General features: G+C 44.6%; 1 protein-coding gene across 3 annotated transcripts in view; it reads right to left on the reverse strand.

Annotated features, from left to right (window-relative positions):
• Positions 1-191: 191 nt before the first annotated feature.
• Positions 192-17,768, reverse strand: part of vars2 (valyl-tRNA synthetase 2, mitochondrial) — a 29,937-nt gene continuing 12,360 nt past the window's right edge. For 2 of the 3 annotated variants that reach the window (XM_086177802.1, XM_086177803.1), the window contains exons 14-30: positions 17,514-17,617; positions 15,833-15,914; positions 15,229-15,305; positions 14,980-15,067; positions 14,802-14,895; positions 13,267-13,337; positions 13,064-13,189; positions 11,780-11,884; positions 11,642-11,710; positions 11,490-11,568; positions 10,945-11,075; positions 9,056-9,208; positions 7,721-7,930; positions 5,126-5,237; positions 2,188-2,399; positions 603-752; positions 192-519 (exon numbers count right to left, since the gene is read on the reverse strand). In XM_086177802.1, coding sequence (XP_086033928.1) covers positions 439-519; positions 603-752; positions 2,188-2,399; positions 5,126-5,237; positions 7,721-7,930; positions 9,056-9,208; positions 10,945-11,075; positions 11,490-11,568; positions 11,642-11,710; positions 11,780-11,884; positions 13,064-13,189; positions 13,267-13,337; positions 14,802-14,895; positions 14,980-15,067; positions 15,229-15,305; positions 15,833-15,914; positions 17,514-17,617 — 1,944 coding nt within the window. In that variant the 3' untranslated portion in view covers positions 192-438. The remainder of the gene's footprint in view (positions 520-602; positions 753-2,187; positions 2,400-5,125; positions 5,238-7,720; positions 7,931-9,055; positions 9,209-10,944; positions 11,076-11,489; positions 11,569-11,641; positions 11,711-11,779; positions 11,885-13,063; positions 13,190-13,266; positions 13,338-14,801; positions 14,896-14,979; positions 15,068-15,228; positions 15,306-15,832; positions 15,915-17,513; positions 17,618-17,768) is intronic. The other variant, XR_015109126.1, reaches the window with a different exon arrangement.

Raw genomic sequence — 17,768 nt, forward strand, 5'->3', positions numbered from 1 at the left:
TTTGTTCATCTTAATCGTGAGAAAATTCCCTGATTGAAGGACATTGGAAAGCGGCAGGAAATTAAAAAGTCACAATCTTAAATAGCTGGACCTTTCCAAGGCGCTGATGCCAGGGAGAAAATTAAAACCGAGCGAAAAAGGTTTGTGAGGAGAAAGAAACGGCAGACGAATGCAAGTCAACCAACATTCACCGCTCATAATTTATTCTACGACATCACGATTGGCTTGAATCGGGGAAAAAAAAAAACAGTTTCTCCAAAGTCAGAAGAAGAAACGCTTAAAGGTCATTTAAAAGGTGAATATTTTGGAATATAGTACTTTCTTTTCCATGATGCCTGAGTCAACTTTTCCCACGTTTTACATGAATCATTACACGCTTCAGTGACGTGACGATCTTGATCGGTGAGGACTTTTCTCCTCGTCCGAAGGTTACCGCCGCTACGACCCGGCCGTTTCCGTTCCCTGCCGGACCTTCAGCTGCTCCTCGATGTTCTTCAACTCCATCTGCGACGCTGAAATCTGCGCAAGAAAGAGGACGATCGCGTTCGTTTTCTCCCCGCTTCGTGACCGGTTTTAAAAAAACATCGGACGTGCGGTTGGACCTTGCTCTGCAGCCGCTGGCGGACGTGAGCCGGGACCTTGGCGAGATCATCGTCCGATCGCATCCTGGAGAGCATCTGGTCCAGCTTGGCCAGCAGCTTGTCTCTGCGGCCGGTCAGCTCGGCCAAGCGTCCGCTAGCATCAGGTCCGCCCTGACGGAGGAGGTCAAAATGTTCAAAATGTTCAAAATTATAGTGATTTTTTTCTTAAAAACATGAGTAAAGCTCAAAATCCTTATATTTTTTATTTCCATTCATTGGGAACACTATTTTACATCAAAACATGAAGAAAAAAAAGATTTTTTTTTAATTCCTTTTCAGTAAATGAAGGTAAAAATGATATTGAGCAGCTCGAAAAAATACCAGCGTCTGCATTTTAAATTACAAACGCAAATACTTACTCAATAAAACTAATAATATATCGAATATTTAGTTGTGTAACCGCTGTTTTTGAGAATGGTTTCACATCACATCAGAATATGAAGAAAAATTTTTTTATTTTTAATTCCTTTACAGTAAATGAAGGTAAAAATGATATCGGGCAGCTCGAAAAAATACCAGCGTCTGCATTTTTCATTACAAACGCAAATACTCAATAAAACTAATAATATATCTAATATTTAGTTGTATAACTGCTGTTTTTGAGAATGGTTTCACATCATTGGGAACACAATTTTACATCAAAACATGAAGAAAAAAAAATGATTTTTTTAAATTACTTTACAGTAAATGAAGGTAAAAATGATATCAGGCAGCTCGAAAAAATACCAGCGTCTGCATTTTTCATTACAAACGCAAATACGTACTCGATAAAACTAATAATATATCTAATATTTAGTCGTATAACCGCTGATTTTGAGAATGATCCTCACTTTTAGATGGATTTACTGCTGCTGTCAGTAATAACAATACAGCAGTATAATCCTACACATTCTCCAGAAAGAGGATAATAAAGGACGGTATTTCCATAAACAATGACATTATATGGATCATATAACAAACAACTCCTTCACAAGGGGCTTGTGATCAGCTGATAAGCCTAAGATAATACTTTATAGATCCCCATAGTGGAAATCCATTTGTCACAGCAGCGCAACAATAACAATAAATCAATAGAAGAGACAATTAAAAGGACAGAGACAACAAGAAGGATAAAATAGATAAGCATATAAACAGTGTAGCACAACAGTAATACATTGATGCTGGTAAACACAACAGTAGAACTAGCATCAGTCCCCGCACGGATTAGCAATAACAATTAACATAATGTTAGCATTCAACTTTTATTGTTACCTACTATTATTTACTATTGTTATGTTTTACTTGAAACTTTGGCACAACAATTTCCTTCGGGATAAATAAAGTTGTTCTTATAACATAATTAAACTCACCTACTGTCACTCACACACAGAAATAAACAAGGGAAACAAGTGAACATGAAGAAAGTCAACAAGGGAAAAACTAGCCGCGGTGCGTTCAGGAGCGTAGGATTTCTGAGATCTTACCGACCAACACCAGCGGAGCGGTTGTTATTTCATCAACAGCTGAACACACAATAAGAAAGCGGTCTTTCTAGCAGAGGACGTACCTGGACGAGCAGGCGAAGCCGACAGGTGTGATCCACCACGCCCACGATGCCGCCGGCGGGCGGAGGAGGCGAAGGAGGGCCGTCGTGGACGCCCGGACCCTCGGCGCCTTCGGGGCAGAAGACGTGGAGGTCGGAGACTCGGCTCAGGGTCCGAGTCGGCGAGTGGAAGCGGAGGAGGGTGCGGGCCTGAGCGGGAGAACACTCCACCCACACTGAAAACACAGGAAAACACCCACGACTGAAGCCCTTCCACTTAAAGACACGAGGGGTGGCAAACGTCCGGGTCGCGGGCCGCTAACGGTCCGCGGGCGGTTTGGTACCGGTCCGAACACAAAGAGTAACTAACTTCCATTATTTCCATTTATTATCCGAGTCCAACTGATGTTTTACTTTGATAAAAGACCAAATTTTCTCTGTTCACTCCGTCTTGTCAAGACGCTTGTTCACGTTAATGCTAATATTAAACCCACAAGCTAGCAAAATGGGTTTTAAAAAAAACATACGTCTTTAGAAAGTTTCTTTGCAAAGGGGAAAAAACCCCAGTGAGGAGACAGAAGAAGAACCAATGACCACTTAGAAAAAGAAAGCTGCATTTAACAGCCAATACCAGGAGACCTACTGAAAATATGGATTTATCGTGACAGGTGATTCCCACGCACCGAGCCCGCACTGCAAAATAAGACAATACTTTATTGATCCCCACAGTGGAAATTTGTTTGTAATATGCGGCAACCGGCTCACCAATGAGGCAATGAAGCCTTCAAAACTGCTTTGCCACTTAGAGACCAAACACCCTGCATTCCAGAAGACAAGCCTTTGGACTATTTTGAAAGAAAAATGCGGGAATAATCATATCCTCATCTCCTTTGGGCGTCTATCTAGCCCGAGAATGTCTGAGAATAAACAAATCAAACGTGTGCATTGACCATAAACTACATTTCCCACAATTCAAGCCGATCATGTTGAGATCGCAGTGAATTCACATCGATGCTGTTTTCAACAAGTGGAATTGAAAAATACAAATGGTCCCGAAATGTCCAGGAAGAGAAACGTTGATGCAGATAGAAGGCTGTTTTACATGTTTGTGCTTCAAGGAGCGAAAGCGGTATGTCTTTTGTGTTATGAGGCAGCGTCGGTTGTCAAAGAGTCTGCAATCTGCGTCTGCATTTTGACACCAAACATGTATGCCAAAGTTTGCCTTCCAGAAAAACAACAAGTTGTCAAAGAATTAAAGGCCAAACTCCGATGGCAGAAGAACGTGTTCACGAAAGGCACATCCAAAAATGCCACAGCAGTGAAAGCTAGCTTTAGCTGAATAAAGCTAGCTTGAAGCTAGCGGCTGAAGAGTGGCTGTTACATGTGACCCTTTGAGGGCAACCATGATGCTGATGTGGCCTTCGGTGAAAATGAGTTTGACACCTCTGCTCTAGACCTCCAATTCCAGCATTCATCTACCAATCCATTCACTATCCCAACCATCTCAGTCTACGTCCAGAACATCTACCATGTCCCGTCCCTCTGATGGACTCATCCCTGATCCCCTTCATCCTGGTCACTCCCACCAAGAGAACCTCAACATCTTCATCTCTTCGGCCTCCAGCTCTGCTTCCTGCGTCTCGGTCATTGTCACTATTTGCAGACCATCTCACCACCTTTCCTTCTGGCTGATAGTCTTCTATCTCTTCGCACCCCTGACACTTCTCTCCACCCATTCCTTTAACTCTTTTCCAGACTCCCTTTCACTCTGGACTGTTGACCCCAAGTACTTACCGGTGATTCCCACGCATCAAGCCTGCTCTTCATGATATGCAAGGCCACATCAGCATAATGGTTGCCCTCAAAGGGCCACATCTTATGGTAACAGCATAAATGTAACCGAATGTAATGTCAAATAAATGTAGCTGTACGTCTCTTTGTCCAGTTCTGTTGCCAGGTTTCCTGCTATCTCTGCAACTCGGTCTGCGATGGTGTTTCTTGATAAACTGACATTTTTAAAAGTCTGTATCTGGGCAGGAAACACCTGCTCACAGAGCTTCAGGGTGCACTGCTCCAAAAAATGCAACATCTGCAAAAGATTTTCAAGCTCGGGTGATTTCTTCAGACGAAATAAAGCTAGCTTTCACTGCTGCAGCGCTTTTGGATGTGGCTTTCGAGAACACGTTCTGCTGCCATCGGAACTGGCTTTTAAATCTTGGGACAACTTGTTCATTTTCTGGAAGGCGAACTTTGGCATACGTGTTTGGTGTCAAAATGTTTGGTGTACTCATTCACGATCCTCTCCATCCTGGTAAAGAGAACTTCAACATCTTCATCTCTGCGACCTCCAGCTCTGCCTCCTGTCTTTGGGTCATTGTCACTGTTTCTAGATCAGGGGTGTCAAACTCATTTTCCCCGAGGGCCACATCAGCATCATGGTTGCCCTCAAAGGGCCACGTCTAACAGCTACTCCTCAGCCACAAGAAAGCTAGCTTTCACATCTGCAGTGGTTTTGGATGCGGCTTTCCTGAACACGTTCTGCTGCCGTAGTAGTTTGGCTTTTATTTCTTGGACAATTTGTTGTTTTTCTGGAAGCCTAACTTTGGCATACATGTTTGGTGTCAACATGTAGACATAGATTGTACTCTTTGACAACCGATGCTACCTCATAACACAAAAGACATACCGCTTTTTCTCCATGAAGCAAAAACATGGACTTCAATTAAGGATCATTTGGATTTCTCAATTCCACCTGTTGATGTGGATACACTGCGATCTAATGGCGGGACGCCGTCACTTCACGGGTAACATGATCTGCATGAATTGTGGGAAATGTAGTTTATGGTCAATGCACACGTTTGACTCATTTATTCTAAGACAATCAGACCTTTTAAGACGTTCTCGCGGGCCACATTTGGTCCGCGGGCCTCGAGTTTGACCCGTGATCTCGGCGGTCACTCACTGGCAGGCTTGTCTTTGGTGATGCCGCACTGAGCTCGGAGGGAGCGGGCGACCCGGACAACGTCCTGGACAAACGGGAAGTCCCGTTCTTCGTCGGGGAAATGCCAGTGAGCCTGACAGACGGTGGGGGAGAAAAAAAATGGACATTTTTGCCGCCTGAAAATCAACACGGGTCATGAAAACAGCAGGAGTGTTTGCTGGCAGAGGCTGGAAGCTGCTGTTGAGGTGCCAGAAAACCTCCATAAAACCTTTTACCGCCTCTTGTAACAGTGCAATACTCTTGCGGGACGAATCGATGATTATCCAACTCAATTCCATCCCGGTGATTTCCATCACGATGGATCGCTCGGAGCTGTCCGAGAACCTTCAGGGAGTCTGTTTTAGGTGGGCGACTACGGAACAACCTTGTTTTTAAAAGTCCACTGGGATATCTGTGGAGGTGCTCAGTCATCCAGGTCATGGGGAAGTCTTGTCGAAATCTTCTTGTCTTGGCAGCTGTACTTGAATTTCTTCACTTGAAGATGTTTCAGCCCTCATCCAAGAGGCTTCTTCAGATCTAGTGGCCTGTGGGGAGTTTCTCAGGGTTTTGGGCACGTTTAGGTTATTGTGTCTTGTTATGTAAATGGTTGCTGGGCAGAATCAAGTTCTGAGGGGGTTGTGATGCTAACAAGGAGATGACGTTCCTCGGGGACAAAAGAGCAACTTTTGGGGATTACCTGGATAATTTATATTTTATTAATCCCTCATGGGGAAATAACTTTTCTGCCTTTAACCCATCATGGATGAACCGTGAGCGGTGGGCTGGCGTCCATCAGTTCGGGGTTCAGCGTCTTGCTCAAAAACATCTCAACACACTAGGGGACCCAAAAAAATAGCCCCAAAAAATTCCAGACAAAAGAGTGAAACCCGTTGGATCTCAAGAACTGAGGCCCAGGAGGAAGTGACCTGGGCTGGTTCTGGTGGTCTGGAGGGTCCAGAAGCTCCTGCTCCGTCTCGGTGTTGAACCCAGAACGGTGTTTTAGGTGGAAGGTCGTGTCTGAGGCCTCCTCCTCTGGTCACAGATGTTTTTTCCGTTTTGCCAAAGATGGCTTCTTTGACTCCTCTCTTGAACCGTCCGTCTTCTCGTCCAGAACACTAACGTTGCTGTCCTTCAAGGACCGTGGCGTCCTGTCTTGAAGCTGTGGCGGAGGTTGTTCTGTCTCTCCAATGTAGACGTCATCACAACGATCCTCGGCAGACACCACGTTCTCCATCTTCTTCGGTTGTTTTGTCCTTGGGGTGCACCGTTCTTTGTGGGGTTTGAGATGTAACGGTATACACTCGCCAGCCACTTTATTAGGTACACCTGTCCAACTGCTCGTTAACACTTAATTTCTAATCAGCCAATCACATGGCGGCAACTCAGTGCATTTAGGCATGTAGACGTGGTCAAGACGATCTCCTGCAGTTCAAACCGAGCATCAGTTTGGGGAAGAAAGGTGATTGGAGTGACTTTGAACGTGGCATGGTTGTTGGTGCCAGAAGGGCTGGTCTGAGTATTTCAGAAACCGCTGATCTACTGGGATTTTCACGCACAACCATCTCTAGGGTTTACAGAGAATGGTCCGAAAAAGAAGAAATATCCAGCGAGCGGCAGTTCTGTGGGCGGAAATGCCTTGTTGATGCCAGAGGTCAGAGGAGAACGGCCAGACTGGTTCCAGCTGATAGAAAGGCAACAGTGACTCAAATAACCACCCGTTAAAACCAAGGTGGGCAGAAGAGCATCTCTGAACGCACAGGACGTCCAACTCTGAGGCAGATGGGCTACGGCAGCAGAAGGCCACGCCGAAACCGAGGCTACAATTTGCACGAGCTCATCGAAATTGGACAATAGAGGTTTGGAAAAACGTCGCCTGGTCTGACGAGTCTCGATTTCTGCCGCGACATTCGGACGGTCGGGTCAGAATTTGGCATCAACAACATGAAAGCATGGATCCATCCTGCCTTGTATCAACGGTTCAGGCTGGTGGTGGAGGTGTAACGGTGTGGGGAATATTTTCTTGGCACTCTTTGGGCCCCTTGGTACCAATGGAGCATCGTTGCAACGATGGAACCTACCTGAGTATTGTTGCTGACCAGGTCCATGCCTTTATGACCTCAATGTACCCAACCTCTGACGGCTACTTTCAGCAGGATAATGCACCATGTCATAAAGCTGGAATCATCTCAGACCGGTTTCTTGAACATGACAATGAGTTCACTGGACTCAAATGGCCTCCACAGTCACCAGATCTCAATCCAATAGAGCATCTTTGGGATGTGGTGGAACGGGAGATTGGCATCATGGATGTGCAGCCGACAAATGTGATGCCATCACGTCGATATGGACCAAACTCTGAGGAATGCTTCCAGCACCTTGTTGAATCTATGCCACCAAGAACTGAGGCAGTTCTGAAGGCAAAAGGGGGTCCAACCCGTTACTAGCATGGCGTACCTAACAAAGTGAGTACACGTTACTTGCCGAAAACCCTCCGGAGCTTCGATGTCCTTTCGTTTCTTGCCGTCTCCTGCGGGAATCATTGATTTCAAACGAACAAAAAGGTGTGAGTTGTCGTACCAGCTGGGTTGCGCAGGGGTACGGCTGCACGCACAGCGAGCCGGACGCCGAACCCCCTCCTCTGAAAGGCTGCAGTCTTTGCCACAACTCCTCGGTGAGGAACGGCATGAAGGGAGCGAGGAGGGCGAGGGACGCCGACACGCAGTGGAAGAGGACGTCGACGGACACCTGGACGTCGGGCGTGTCGTCCAGAAGAGGCTTTAAACACTCCTGAAAGCAGAAGAGCAGGACAAACATGTTCCCTTCCTCATGCAGGAGACGTCATCTGAGATAAAGTCTGCCTGCATTGGAATCCAAGTGAGCTTCTTCTGTCTTAGATTAGCAGGGATTTATAAGAAACGTGGCCAAAAAAGCTCAATTCCAAACCAAAATAGAGAGCAAATGGAAATTAATAACTCATTATTACTATGATTATATAGTATTAGCTATCACTTGGGTGAAATGACAGTGACTTGGAGAATCTATTGGGAAATGGGAACTGAGAGAAAAAAAAAAGAAAAAATGATGTGACTGGAAAAGAATAATCATATTTATATATATTATATATTAAAAAAATATAATATTTGGATTTATACATATATATAATTTTATTTTATTTTTTATTATTTCATTATTATTTATTTTATTGTTTTGTTTAATATAACCCAAGACATAATCCAAAAAGACGCAAGGGTCGTTTGACAAAAATTTCCCCAAAGAACTGAAATAAAATAAAACCCGTCCCTCGCAGAAAAAAAAACTCTTTTGCGACGCCGGAAATGAAAAATCAATTCTGACTATAATTTTACAGCCTGAGCTCCACATTAGCTGTCACTCGGGTGAAATAGCCAAGACTCGGAGCATCCGTTGGCCAATGGGAATTGAGAGAAAATAAAATGAGGCAGTTTGAAACAAAAAAAAAAAAAAAAAAAAAAGAAAAATCCTATATACACTGCTCAAAAAAATAAAGGGAACACTTAAAAAACACATCCTAGATCTAAATGAATGAAATATTCTTATGAAATACTTTGCTCTTCACACAGTTGAATGTGCTGACAACAAAATCACACAAAAATGATCCATGGAAATCAATTGTATCAACCCACGGAGGTCTGGATTAGGAATCACACTCCAAATTAAAGTGTAAAAACAAACTCCAGGCTGATCCAACTTTGATGTAATGTCCTTAAAACAAGTCCAAATGAATGTGTGTTGCTTCCTGAGTGGACACTATGATTTCACACAAGTGGGATTGACTTGGAGTTACATTGTGTTGTTCAAGTGTTCCCTTTATTTTTTTCAGCAGTATATTTATAATGAATATTTGTATATTGTATCCCATAGCGGTTGTCTCACCATGTAGACGTCACACAGGCTGTGGACCCAGAAGGAGTGCAGGGCGGCCGTGACGGCGTGGAGCTGGTGCTTCTGGAAGGAGCGCTCGCTCTGGGCGACGGTGCTGAGGAGCCTGGAGCAGATCCAGCGGTCCAGGCTGCTCACCGGGAGCGTCTGCACCGCAGCAACACACACATCCTTTTTCTTATTCTTATTTCTAATTCTTATTGTTCATTTTATTCGGTTGCTGCGCTCGTGGCTCTATTTATTGCGTTTTTTTTTCACCCTTTAAGTTGTCCGTTATTATTGTCCGTTTATTCGTGGATGTCTTGCTATCCTCTGTCTTCTGTCTCTCTATTTACATTTATGTTTATTTTACTGTTTTTATTTTTTGACATTGTGTTTATCACTCCCTGCATGCCACACCGACGTCGAGGTCTTTCCTACCTGAGGCTATCAGACTTTTTAATTCCTCCCCCTTCAGCCGCAGGGAATATTAAAATCTTAAAACCTTATAAAAAAAAAAAATCACCCACTTACTGTAAATTGTAATAATTTATTGGTATATGTGTTAATAATTGTGCAATATTTCATAACAGTTACATGTACAATATTTTTTCATACTCTTACTTCCTTAAGACACTTAAGACACTTTATAGTTTATTTCTAATTAAAATTCGCATTAGAATTATGTTTTTTCCCCCTTTCAAATTTTTTTTTTGCTACTTACACAATTTTCTACTATTATTTATTATTGTTATATTTTTCTTGTAACTCTGGCACGACAATTTTCTTCAGGATAAATAAAGTTGTTCTTATTCTTAAACAAACAGCACAATTTGCACGATTTTCAGACAAATTTGAAAACAACAAATTAAAATTAGCATTAGAATGATATTTTTTCCCCTCTAAAAAATTTTTTTTTTGCTGTTTACACAATTTTCTACTATTATTTATTATTGTTATATTTTTCTTGTAACTGACACGACAATTTCCTTCAGGATAAATAAAGTTGTTCTTATTCTTAAACAAACGGCACAATTTGTACGATTTTCAGACAAATCTAAAAACAATGAATTAAAATTAGCATTAAAATGATGTTTTTTTTTCCCCTCTCAAATTTTTTTTTTTGCGATTTACACAATTTTCTACTATTATTTATTATTGTTATATTTTTCTTATAACTCTGGCACAACAATTTCCTTCAGGATAAATAAAGTTGTACTTATTCTTAAACATACGGCACAATTTGTACAATTTTCAGACAAATCTAAAAACAACAAATTAAAATTAGCATTAAAATTATAATTTTTCCCCCTTTCAAAAGTTTTTTTTGCTATTTACACAATTTTCTACTATTATATATTATTGTTATATTTTTCTTGCAACTCTGGCACAACAATTTCCTTCAGGATAAATAAAGTTGTTCTTATTCTTAAACAAACGGCACAATTTGCACGATTTTCATACAAATGTAAAAACAATGAATTAAAATTAGCATTAGAATTATGTTTTTTTTCCCTTCTCAAAAAGTTTTTTTTTTTTCTCTTTATAAAATTTTCTACTATTATTTATTACTGTTATATTTTTCTTGTCACTCTGGCACAACAATTTCCTTCGGGATAAATAAAGTTATTTATTCTTATTCTAGCTGTTGTGCTTCTGTGACAAAGGACTTTCCCTTATCTTATCTTATCATGACTGGATTTGCAACTATTTGTATTTTAAGTGGTCTTAAAAATGTTAATCTGCACTCTTATTATCATTTTATTTCGCTCATTTCATGTCATCACGGGATGTCCGTCCTCTGCATGTCCAGAGCATGCGGAGAAATAAACAATAACACTGACTTGGATCAAACATGTGAGAAGCTCAGGTGGCGTCCTGACGTTCTCTCCGGACGGCGTTACCTCCTCCAGCGCCGCCGGCGGCGCCGAGCGTCCCTCCAGCACGGCCAGGGTGAACCTGAGCGTCTGCCACATCTTGTTGCAGAAGTGTCTGGAGCTGAGGACCTGGGAGACGGACAAGCTGATGTCGTCTCCTGGACGGGGAAAGGACGGGATGTTCTCGGTATGTCTTTTGTGGTACAATTCAGCGTTGGTTGTCAAAGAGTACAAGCTACATCTGCATGTTGACACCAAACATGTATGCCAAAGTTTGCCTTCCAGAAAAACAACAAGTTGTCCAAGATTTAAAAGCCAAACTCCGATTTCAGCAGAACATGTTCACGAAAGGTGCATCCAAAAACGCCACAGCAGTGAAAGCTAGCTTTAGCTGAATAAAGCTAGCTTGAAGCTAGCGGCTGAAGAGTGGCTGTTTCATGTGACCCTTTGAGGGCAACCGTGATGCAAATGAGTTTTGCACGCCTGACATGTAAAAACTCACTCCAGTCAGTGACTGCGCTACTTCACATGGCACATTAGCTCATTATTTCCCGTAAAGCCCGTAAGCTCACCTTGCATCTTGTGGGAGCAGAGCGCGAACCTCAGCGCGTCGGTTCCACACTGAGGGATCCCACGGGGGAAGTCCTTCCTCTGGAAGGGGAAGCGGAAGCGGCGGGCAGGTAAGAGATGAGCATGTTTTTGTCTGAAACCGGCGGCAGCTGACCTGAGCCTCCATGGCGACCCGCCGCTCCCTCGGGTCCAGGTTCCCCTCCGTTACTTTCTCCTGAAGCCTCTGGAGGAACACGGAGTGAGTTTCCCCCCTGGAGAAACCATCTCGCGCACCCCGAAAACAGGCACTGACCTCCAGGGAGACTCCTTGTATCACATCCAGAGGGTCGATGACGTTCCCCAGGGATTTGCTCATCTTCCTGCCGTGCTTGTCCCTCACCAGGGAGTGAAGCAGCACCTTCAGGACGGACGTTTACAAGAGATGTACTTGAATGATCCCATGATTGGGAAATTGTTTAGCAACTGCAGCGGCAAAACATACAAGGACCAGACGGTGACAAGCTAAAAATAAAGCGTGAAAAAAAAATAAAATAAAAACTCAAATGTTAAAGTATAAAGTGTTCAACTAATAAATCGAAGGAATAAATACATAAAATGTCTTTGCCTACATACAGGAGTACCGTACTTTCCGGATTATGAGACGCTACTTTTTTCACATTGCACCTTAAACGAGGACGTGGCTAACTTATGGATTTTTAAGGGCTAACGGGCTTCTCGGGAAATAATGAGCTAATGTGCAATGTGAAGTAGCGCAGTCACTGACTGGAGTGAGTTTTTACATGTCAGGCGTGCAAAACTCATTTGCATCACGGTTGCCCTCAAAGGGTCACATGAAACAGCCACTCTTCAGCCGCTAGCTTCAAGCTAGCTTTATTCAGCTAAAGTTAGCTTTCACTGCTGTGGCGTTTTTGGATGCATCTTTCGTGAACATGTTCTGCTGAAATCGGAGTTTGGCTTTTAAATCTTGGACGACTTGTTGTTTTTCTGGAAGGCAAACTTTGGCATACATGTTTGGTGTCAACATGCAGATGTAGATTGTACTCTTTGACAACCAACCCTGACTTGTAACACAAAAGACATACCGCTGTTTATCCTTGAAGCACAAACATGTATTGGCCTTCCCATCTTTCTCGTGTTTCCTCCTGGACATTAAGGGATTATTTGTATTTCTCAATTGTGCTTGTTGAAAACCGCATTGAAGAAGCCGTCACTTCTTGGGTAACATGATCGGCATGACTTGTGGGAAATGCAGTTTATGGTCAATACATGTGTTTGACTTGTTTAAGACGTTGAATTCTTGTCAAAAGCTTCTCGTCTTGGCAACTGGACGTTTCCAAATATTACATAACAGTTAAATTCAGAAACTCCCCACAGGTCATGAGAAGTGAAGAAGCCTCTTGGATGAGGGTGAAACATCTTCAAGTGAAGAAACTCAACTCCAGTTGCCAAGACGAGTCGATGTAGACCAGAATTCACCATCATCTGGATAACTGAGAATCTCCAGACATTTTTAGATGTTCTTGCGGCCCACATAAAATGACATGGCGGCCCACAACACGGGATTTGCTCGGCGTACCTGCTTGAAGGGCAGCTGTCCCGTCAACGCCGAGCCCAGCATCACCATCCTCGCCACCCAGAAGAAGATCAAGTCGCTGCCCGTCTCCAGGATGGAGTTGGGGTAGAAGCGCTGAAGATCGGGGGTCTGCGGAAGAGGAACCGGGGTTTACGGTTACAGTTGGGGTGCTGGATGGGGATGCTGGAGGAGGAGAAGGGGGCTACCTGCTCGGGCCAGCCCAGCATGGCGAAGGGAAAGAGGCCTGAGGAGAACCAGGTGTCCAGGACGTCGGGGTCTGCAACACAATCAGATCCTTTCTTAGATCGACTATCTTCCAAGGGACGTGGCTTAAAACCGCTTCTCTTGGAGGCATCTTCACTCAAAGACTGACAGGAGATTTGCGGTTTCTCTCAGCCGATTGACCTGATTTTAAGATTTTAAGAGGAGCTGCCATGGAAAACCGCTGTGACCGGATCATAGGAAGTATTCTGTGAGGTCAAATTGTACAAATTCCAACTGAAGAAACCTGAAATGGATTTTGACAGGAATTGATCATTGAGTAAAAACCTGCTGTTTTTCAGGAATGAAACCCCGACTGTTAATCATAAAGTGAATACGTGAAGGAAAACGTTCAGAAATTTGAGAAACGTTTTAGATTTCTTCTTTTCCTTTGGGCTTTTCCCTTCAGGGGTCTCCACAGCAAATCCATCATCTCCATCAAACCCTATTCCCTGGATCCCCCTCTCTTTGCTCTTCCTCTAGACCTCCTGCCTGGCAGCTCCACCTCCAGCAACCTTCTACCCAGATCTTCACGACGGTTTGGACATGAACAGAAGAGTATTCGTGTCCAAACCATCTCAGTCATCACTTTGACTAAGTCATACATGTCCTGCACCCCTGTGACAAATTCTTTTTTTCCTTTCGACTTTTCCTTTTAAAGGTCTCCACAGCGAATCCACCTTCTCCATCTAACCCTATTCTCAGGATACTCCTTTTTCACACCAGGTAACTTCATATCCTCTGTCACGACGTCCATCCATCTTCTCTTTGGTCTTCTTCTAGACCTCCTACCTGGCAGCTCCACCTTCAGCAACCTTCTACCCAGATCTTCACTATGGTTTGGACATGAACAGAGGTGCGTTCATGTCCAAACCATCTCAGTCATCACTTAGGTCTTGGTCATACATGTCCTGCACCCCTGTGACAAATTCTTCTTTTTACCTTTGGGGTTTTCCCTTCAGGGGTCTCCACAGTGAATCCACCTTCTCCGTCTAACCCTATTCCCTGGATCCTCCTCTCTCACCACGTCCACACATCTTCTCGTTGGTCTTCCTCTAGACCTCCAATTCCAGCATCCGTCTACCAATATATCCACCATCCCAACCATCTCCCAATGTCCAGAACATCTAACATGTGCCGTCCCAAAGAGAACCTCTACATCTTCTTCTCTGCGACCTCCAGCTCTGCTTCCTGAAAAATATTCAATACATTTAGCATTTCGAAAGGTCGTATAACTGATTGAGAGGCCGGGCAGGAGGGCGAGAGGAGGACCAGGGAGGAGGTTTACGGTTGGAGGACATGCTCGGATGGAGGTAGGTGATTGGCCGCGGCGACCCCCGACGGTAGCGGCCAAAGAGAAAACGAGATTTACGCCGGAGACATATCGATCGATCGATACGAGCGGCAGCGGCGTATCGACGAGTAGCTGCGACGCCTTGAAGGCTTCCCTTCGAACCGCGAACGAGGAGGCAGCATTCACCGCGAGTCAGGCTCACGGCCTCGGGTTTCACGCCGTAAGCGACGGCGGCTCTTCGTCGGGCCTCGTCCTCGTCCCGCCCGCAAACCCACGCGTCCTGCAAAACAGAAAACACCCGCCGGCGCGTCACACGGACGTTCGGGTCGAAGACGAGAAGAAGAAATGGCGTGGATGTACGTACGGGCCCGAGGCTCGGATCGGCGGCGAGCGCCACTCTGTACGCCGGGATCTGATGACCCCACCACAGCTGCCTGGAGATACACCAGTCGCTGCGGACAAAAACAAGACGCGCATTGTCGACCACACAGGACTCCTTCATCGTCTCGGCGGCGTGACTTCACCCGCGGCGTCGCGCCGCCGCCGACGCACACGGGTCGCCGTTGTTCCCCAAATATGGACGCTATCGGGGTCAAAGGTCGCAGCGGGATACCTGATGTTGGAGAGCCAAGACCGCCACGTCTTGGTGTGGAAGGGAGGGATGATTTCCAGATGACCTTCATCCACCGCCTGACACACACACACACACACACACACACACACACACTCATTATTTAAACAATTCATTAATAATAATTCATACCAGGTTTCGGGACAGAGGGAGCTTTATGGAACATCACTCCTTTATTTTGGAGAAAAAAAAAAAAAATGTAATGCTGTTCCTAATTCTCCGGAAAAAAATAAATTGTAATTAAAGAAAAAAAAAAAAAAAAAAAAAAAAAGACTATTTTGATTCAGTCCATATTTGCAGGTGAATTTGTGCAGATTTTGAGGTAATTAATTGTTAAATTTACACAATTCTGAAGTCAAATCTTGCATATTTTTTTTGTGGGAATCAATTTCCAAAAAGGACAAATTTATTCACTCAACCTTGATCTGCGCTGCTTATTCCGCAGTCTAGTCGAGTTGTCAAATTAGCTAATAAATTAACAGTAATCGACTCCTTTCCACGCACACGGACATTTTTTCTAGATTTAAATCATCCCTGCCAATTCGACGGCGTGTTGAACCCCCCCCCTCTCGGTTGCCATGGTTACCTGGATGGCCTTCCGGGCCATTTCTTTACAGCGAACGAACCACTGCTGCTTCAGGAGGGGCTCGATGACGTCTCCGGAGCGGCTGAGGAGCAGAGCGGCCGGGTTAGCTTAGCACGAGACGCAGGGAGTGAGCGCCGAAAACACACCCGGGTTCAAACGGCACGACACACTCTGCTCCTTCTACACTTCTAAGCGGCTTCTTTGGAGTCCAAATTATAATAGATATAATATGTTGGTATGATTCTTCATCAGGGAACCCTTCTTGTTCGCAGTGGTGATGGACAGGCTGACAGATGAGGTTAGACAGGGATCTCCATGGACCATGATGTTTGCAGATGACATTGTGATCTGTTGTGAGAGCAGGGAACAAGGTGAGGAACATCTAGAGAGGTGGAGGTATGCTCTGGAAAGGAGAGGAATGAAGGTTTGTCGCAGCAAGACAGAATATATGTGTGTGAATGAGAGGAACTCGGGTGGAACGGTGAGGCTACAGGGAGTGGAGATCAAGAAGTTGGAGGAAACAGACAGTGGGGAAAAGAGGTGAAGCGATGGCTTCAAGCAGGTTGGAATGGGTGGAGGAAAGTGTCAGATAGTAGACTATCAGCCAGAATGAAAGGAAAGGTGGAGGGGACGGTGGTGAGATGGTCTAGAAATGGAGACAATGACCAAAAGACAGGAGGCAGAGTAGGACATCACAGAGATGAAGAAGTTCTCTTTGGGGGCGACCAGGATGGAGAAGATCAGGAATGAGTCCATCAGAGGGACGGCACATGGTGGGTGTTCTGGACATAGACTGAGATGGTTGGGATAGTGAATATATTGGTGGACGGATGCTGGAATTGGGGGTCTAGATGAAGACCAAAGAGAAGATTGATGGACGTCGTGAGAGAGGATATGAAGTGAGTTGGTGTGAGAGGAGGATCCAGAGAATAGGGTTTGATGGAGAAAGTGGATCTGCTGTGGAGACCCCTGAAGGGAAAAGCCCAAAGGAAAAGAAGAATTTGTCACAGGGGTGCAGGACATGTATGACCGAGACCAAAGTGATGACTGAGATGTTTTGGACATGAACAGTCTTCTGCTCATATCCAAACCACGGTGAAGATCTGAGTAGAAGGTTGCTGAAGGTGGAGATACCAGGCAGGAGGTCTAGAAGAAGACCAAAGAGAAGGGGAAAAGCCCAAAGGAGAAGAAGAAGACGACTTGCGGTATGATTCCTCCTGATGCTGCACCCGAGATGAACAGAGATGACATCTGAGCTTTGCAAATGGTTTCCAAACTCTGCATCCAAGAATTTATATTTCCTCATAAAACTCTCCTGCTCCGTTGCTCTGGACCACTGGTACCTATTTATTACCACTCCTTCTTTCTGATTTACGGGTTGGCGGGTGATTCGGGGCTCCTCTCGGGCTCTGCAGGGAGCAACATTTAACTCAAATTCATCTTCACTAAAAATCGATCATCTGATTATTTCCCCGGGATGTAAAATATCAGCGGCTGATGACAAACTGTCTCACGAAGAATTGGATACTCAACTTTCCGCCAGAGAAAATAGAGATTCTTCACAGCGATAATTGGCGAATTTTGCCTGTTTGTAACGACATAAGCCAGATCAGTTAATTTGCGCGTTGCCAAATAATCATCCGGCTATTTCGGTGCTTCTTCTGGAGGTCCTGCTTTCTACCTGCAGACGGGCAGCATCATGGCGTGGTCTTTCTTCCCTCTGAACAGCTGCTTCTCCACCAGGGCGTCCAACACCTGCTGCCTGGCGTGGAAACGCTTCACTCCCTGCAAACACAGCAGCAGACGCCCGGCTCTGAGCGACGCCTCGCATCCCGAGCGTCACTGAGCGAGTCAGCAAAGACGTAAATAAGAAATAAACCCGTCCGTTTGAAAGTAATTCATTATATCTGTGCGCAGAAAGTCCCCGTGTGAAGGG

This window comes from Fistularia commersonii, chromosome 30 (genome assembly GCF_037954325.1).
Source record: "Fistularia commersonii isolate RoL2024-O1a breed Wild chromosome 30, RoL_Fcom_v1.0, whole genome shotgun sequence".
In the NCBI taxonomy this organism is placed as follows: Eukaryota; Metazoa; Chordata; class Actinopteri; order Syngnathiformes; family Fistulariidae; genus Fistularia; species Fistularia commersonii.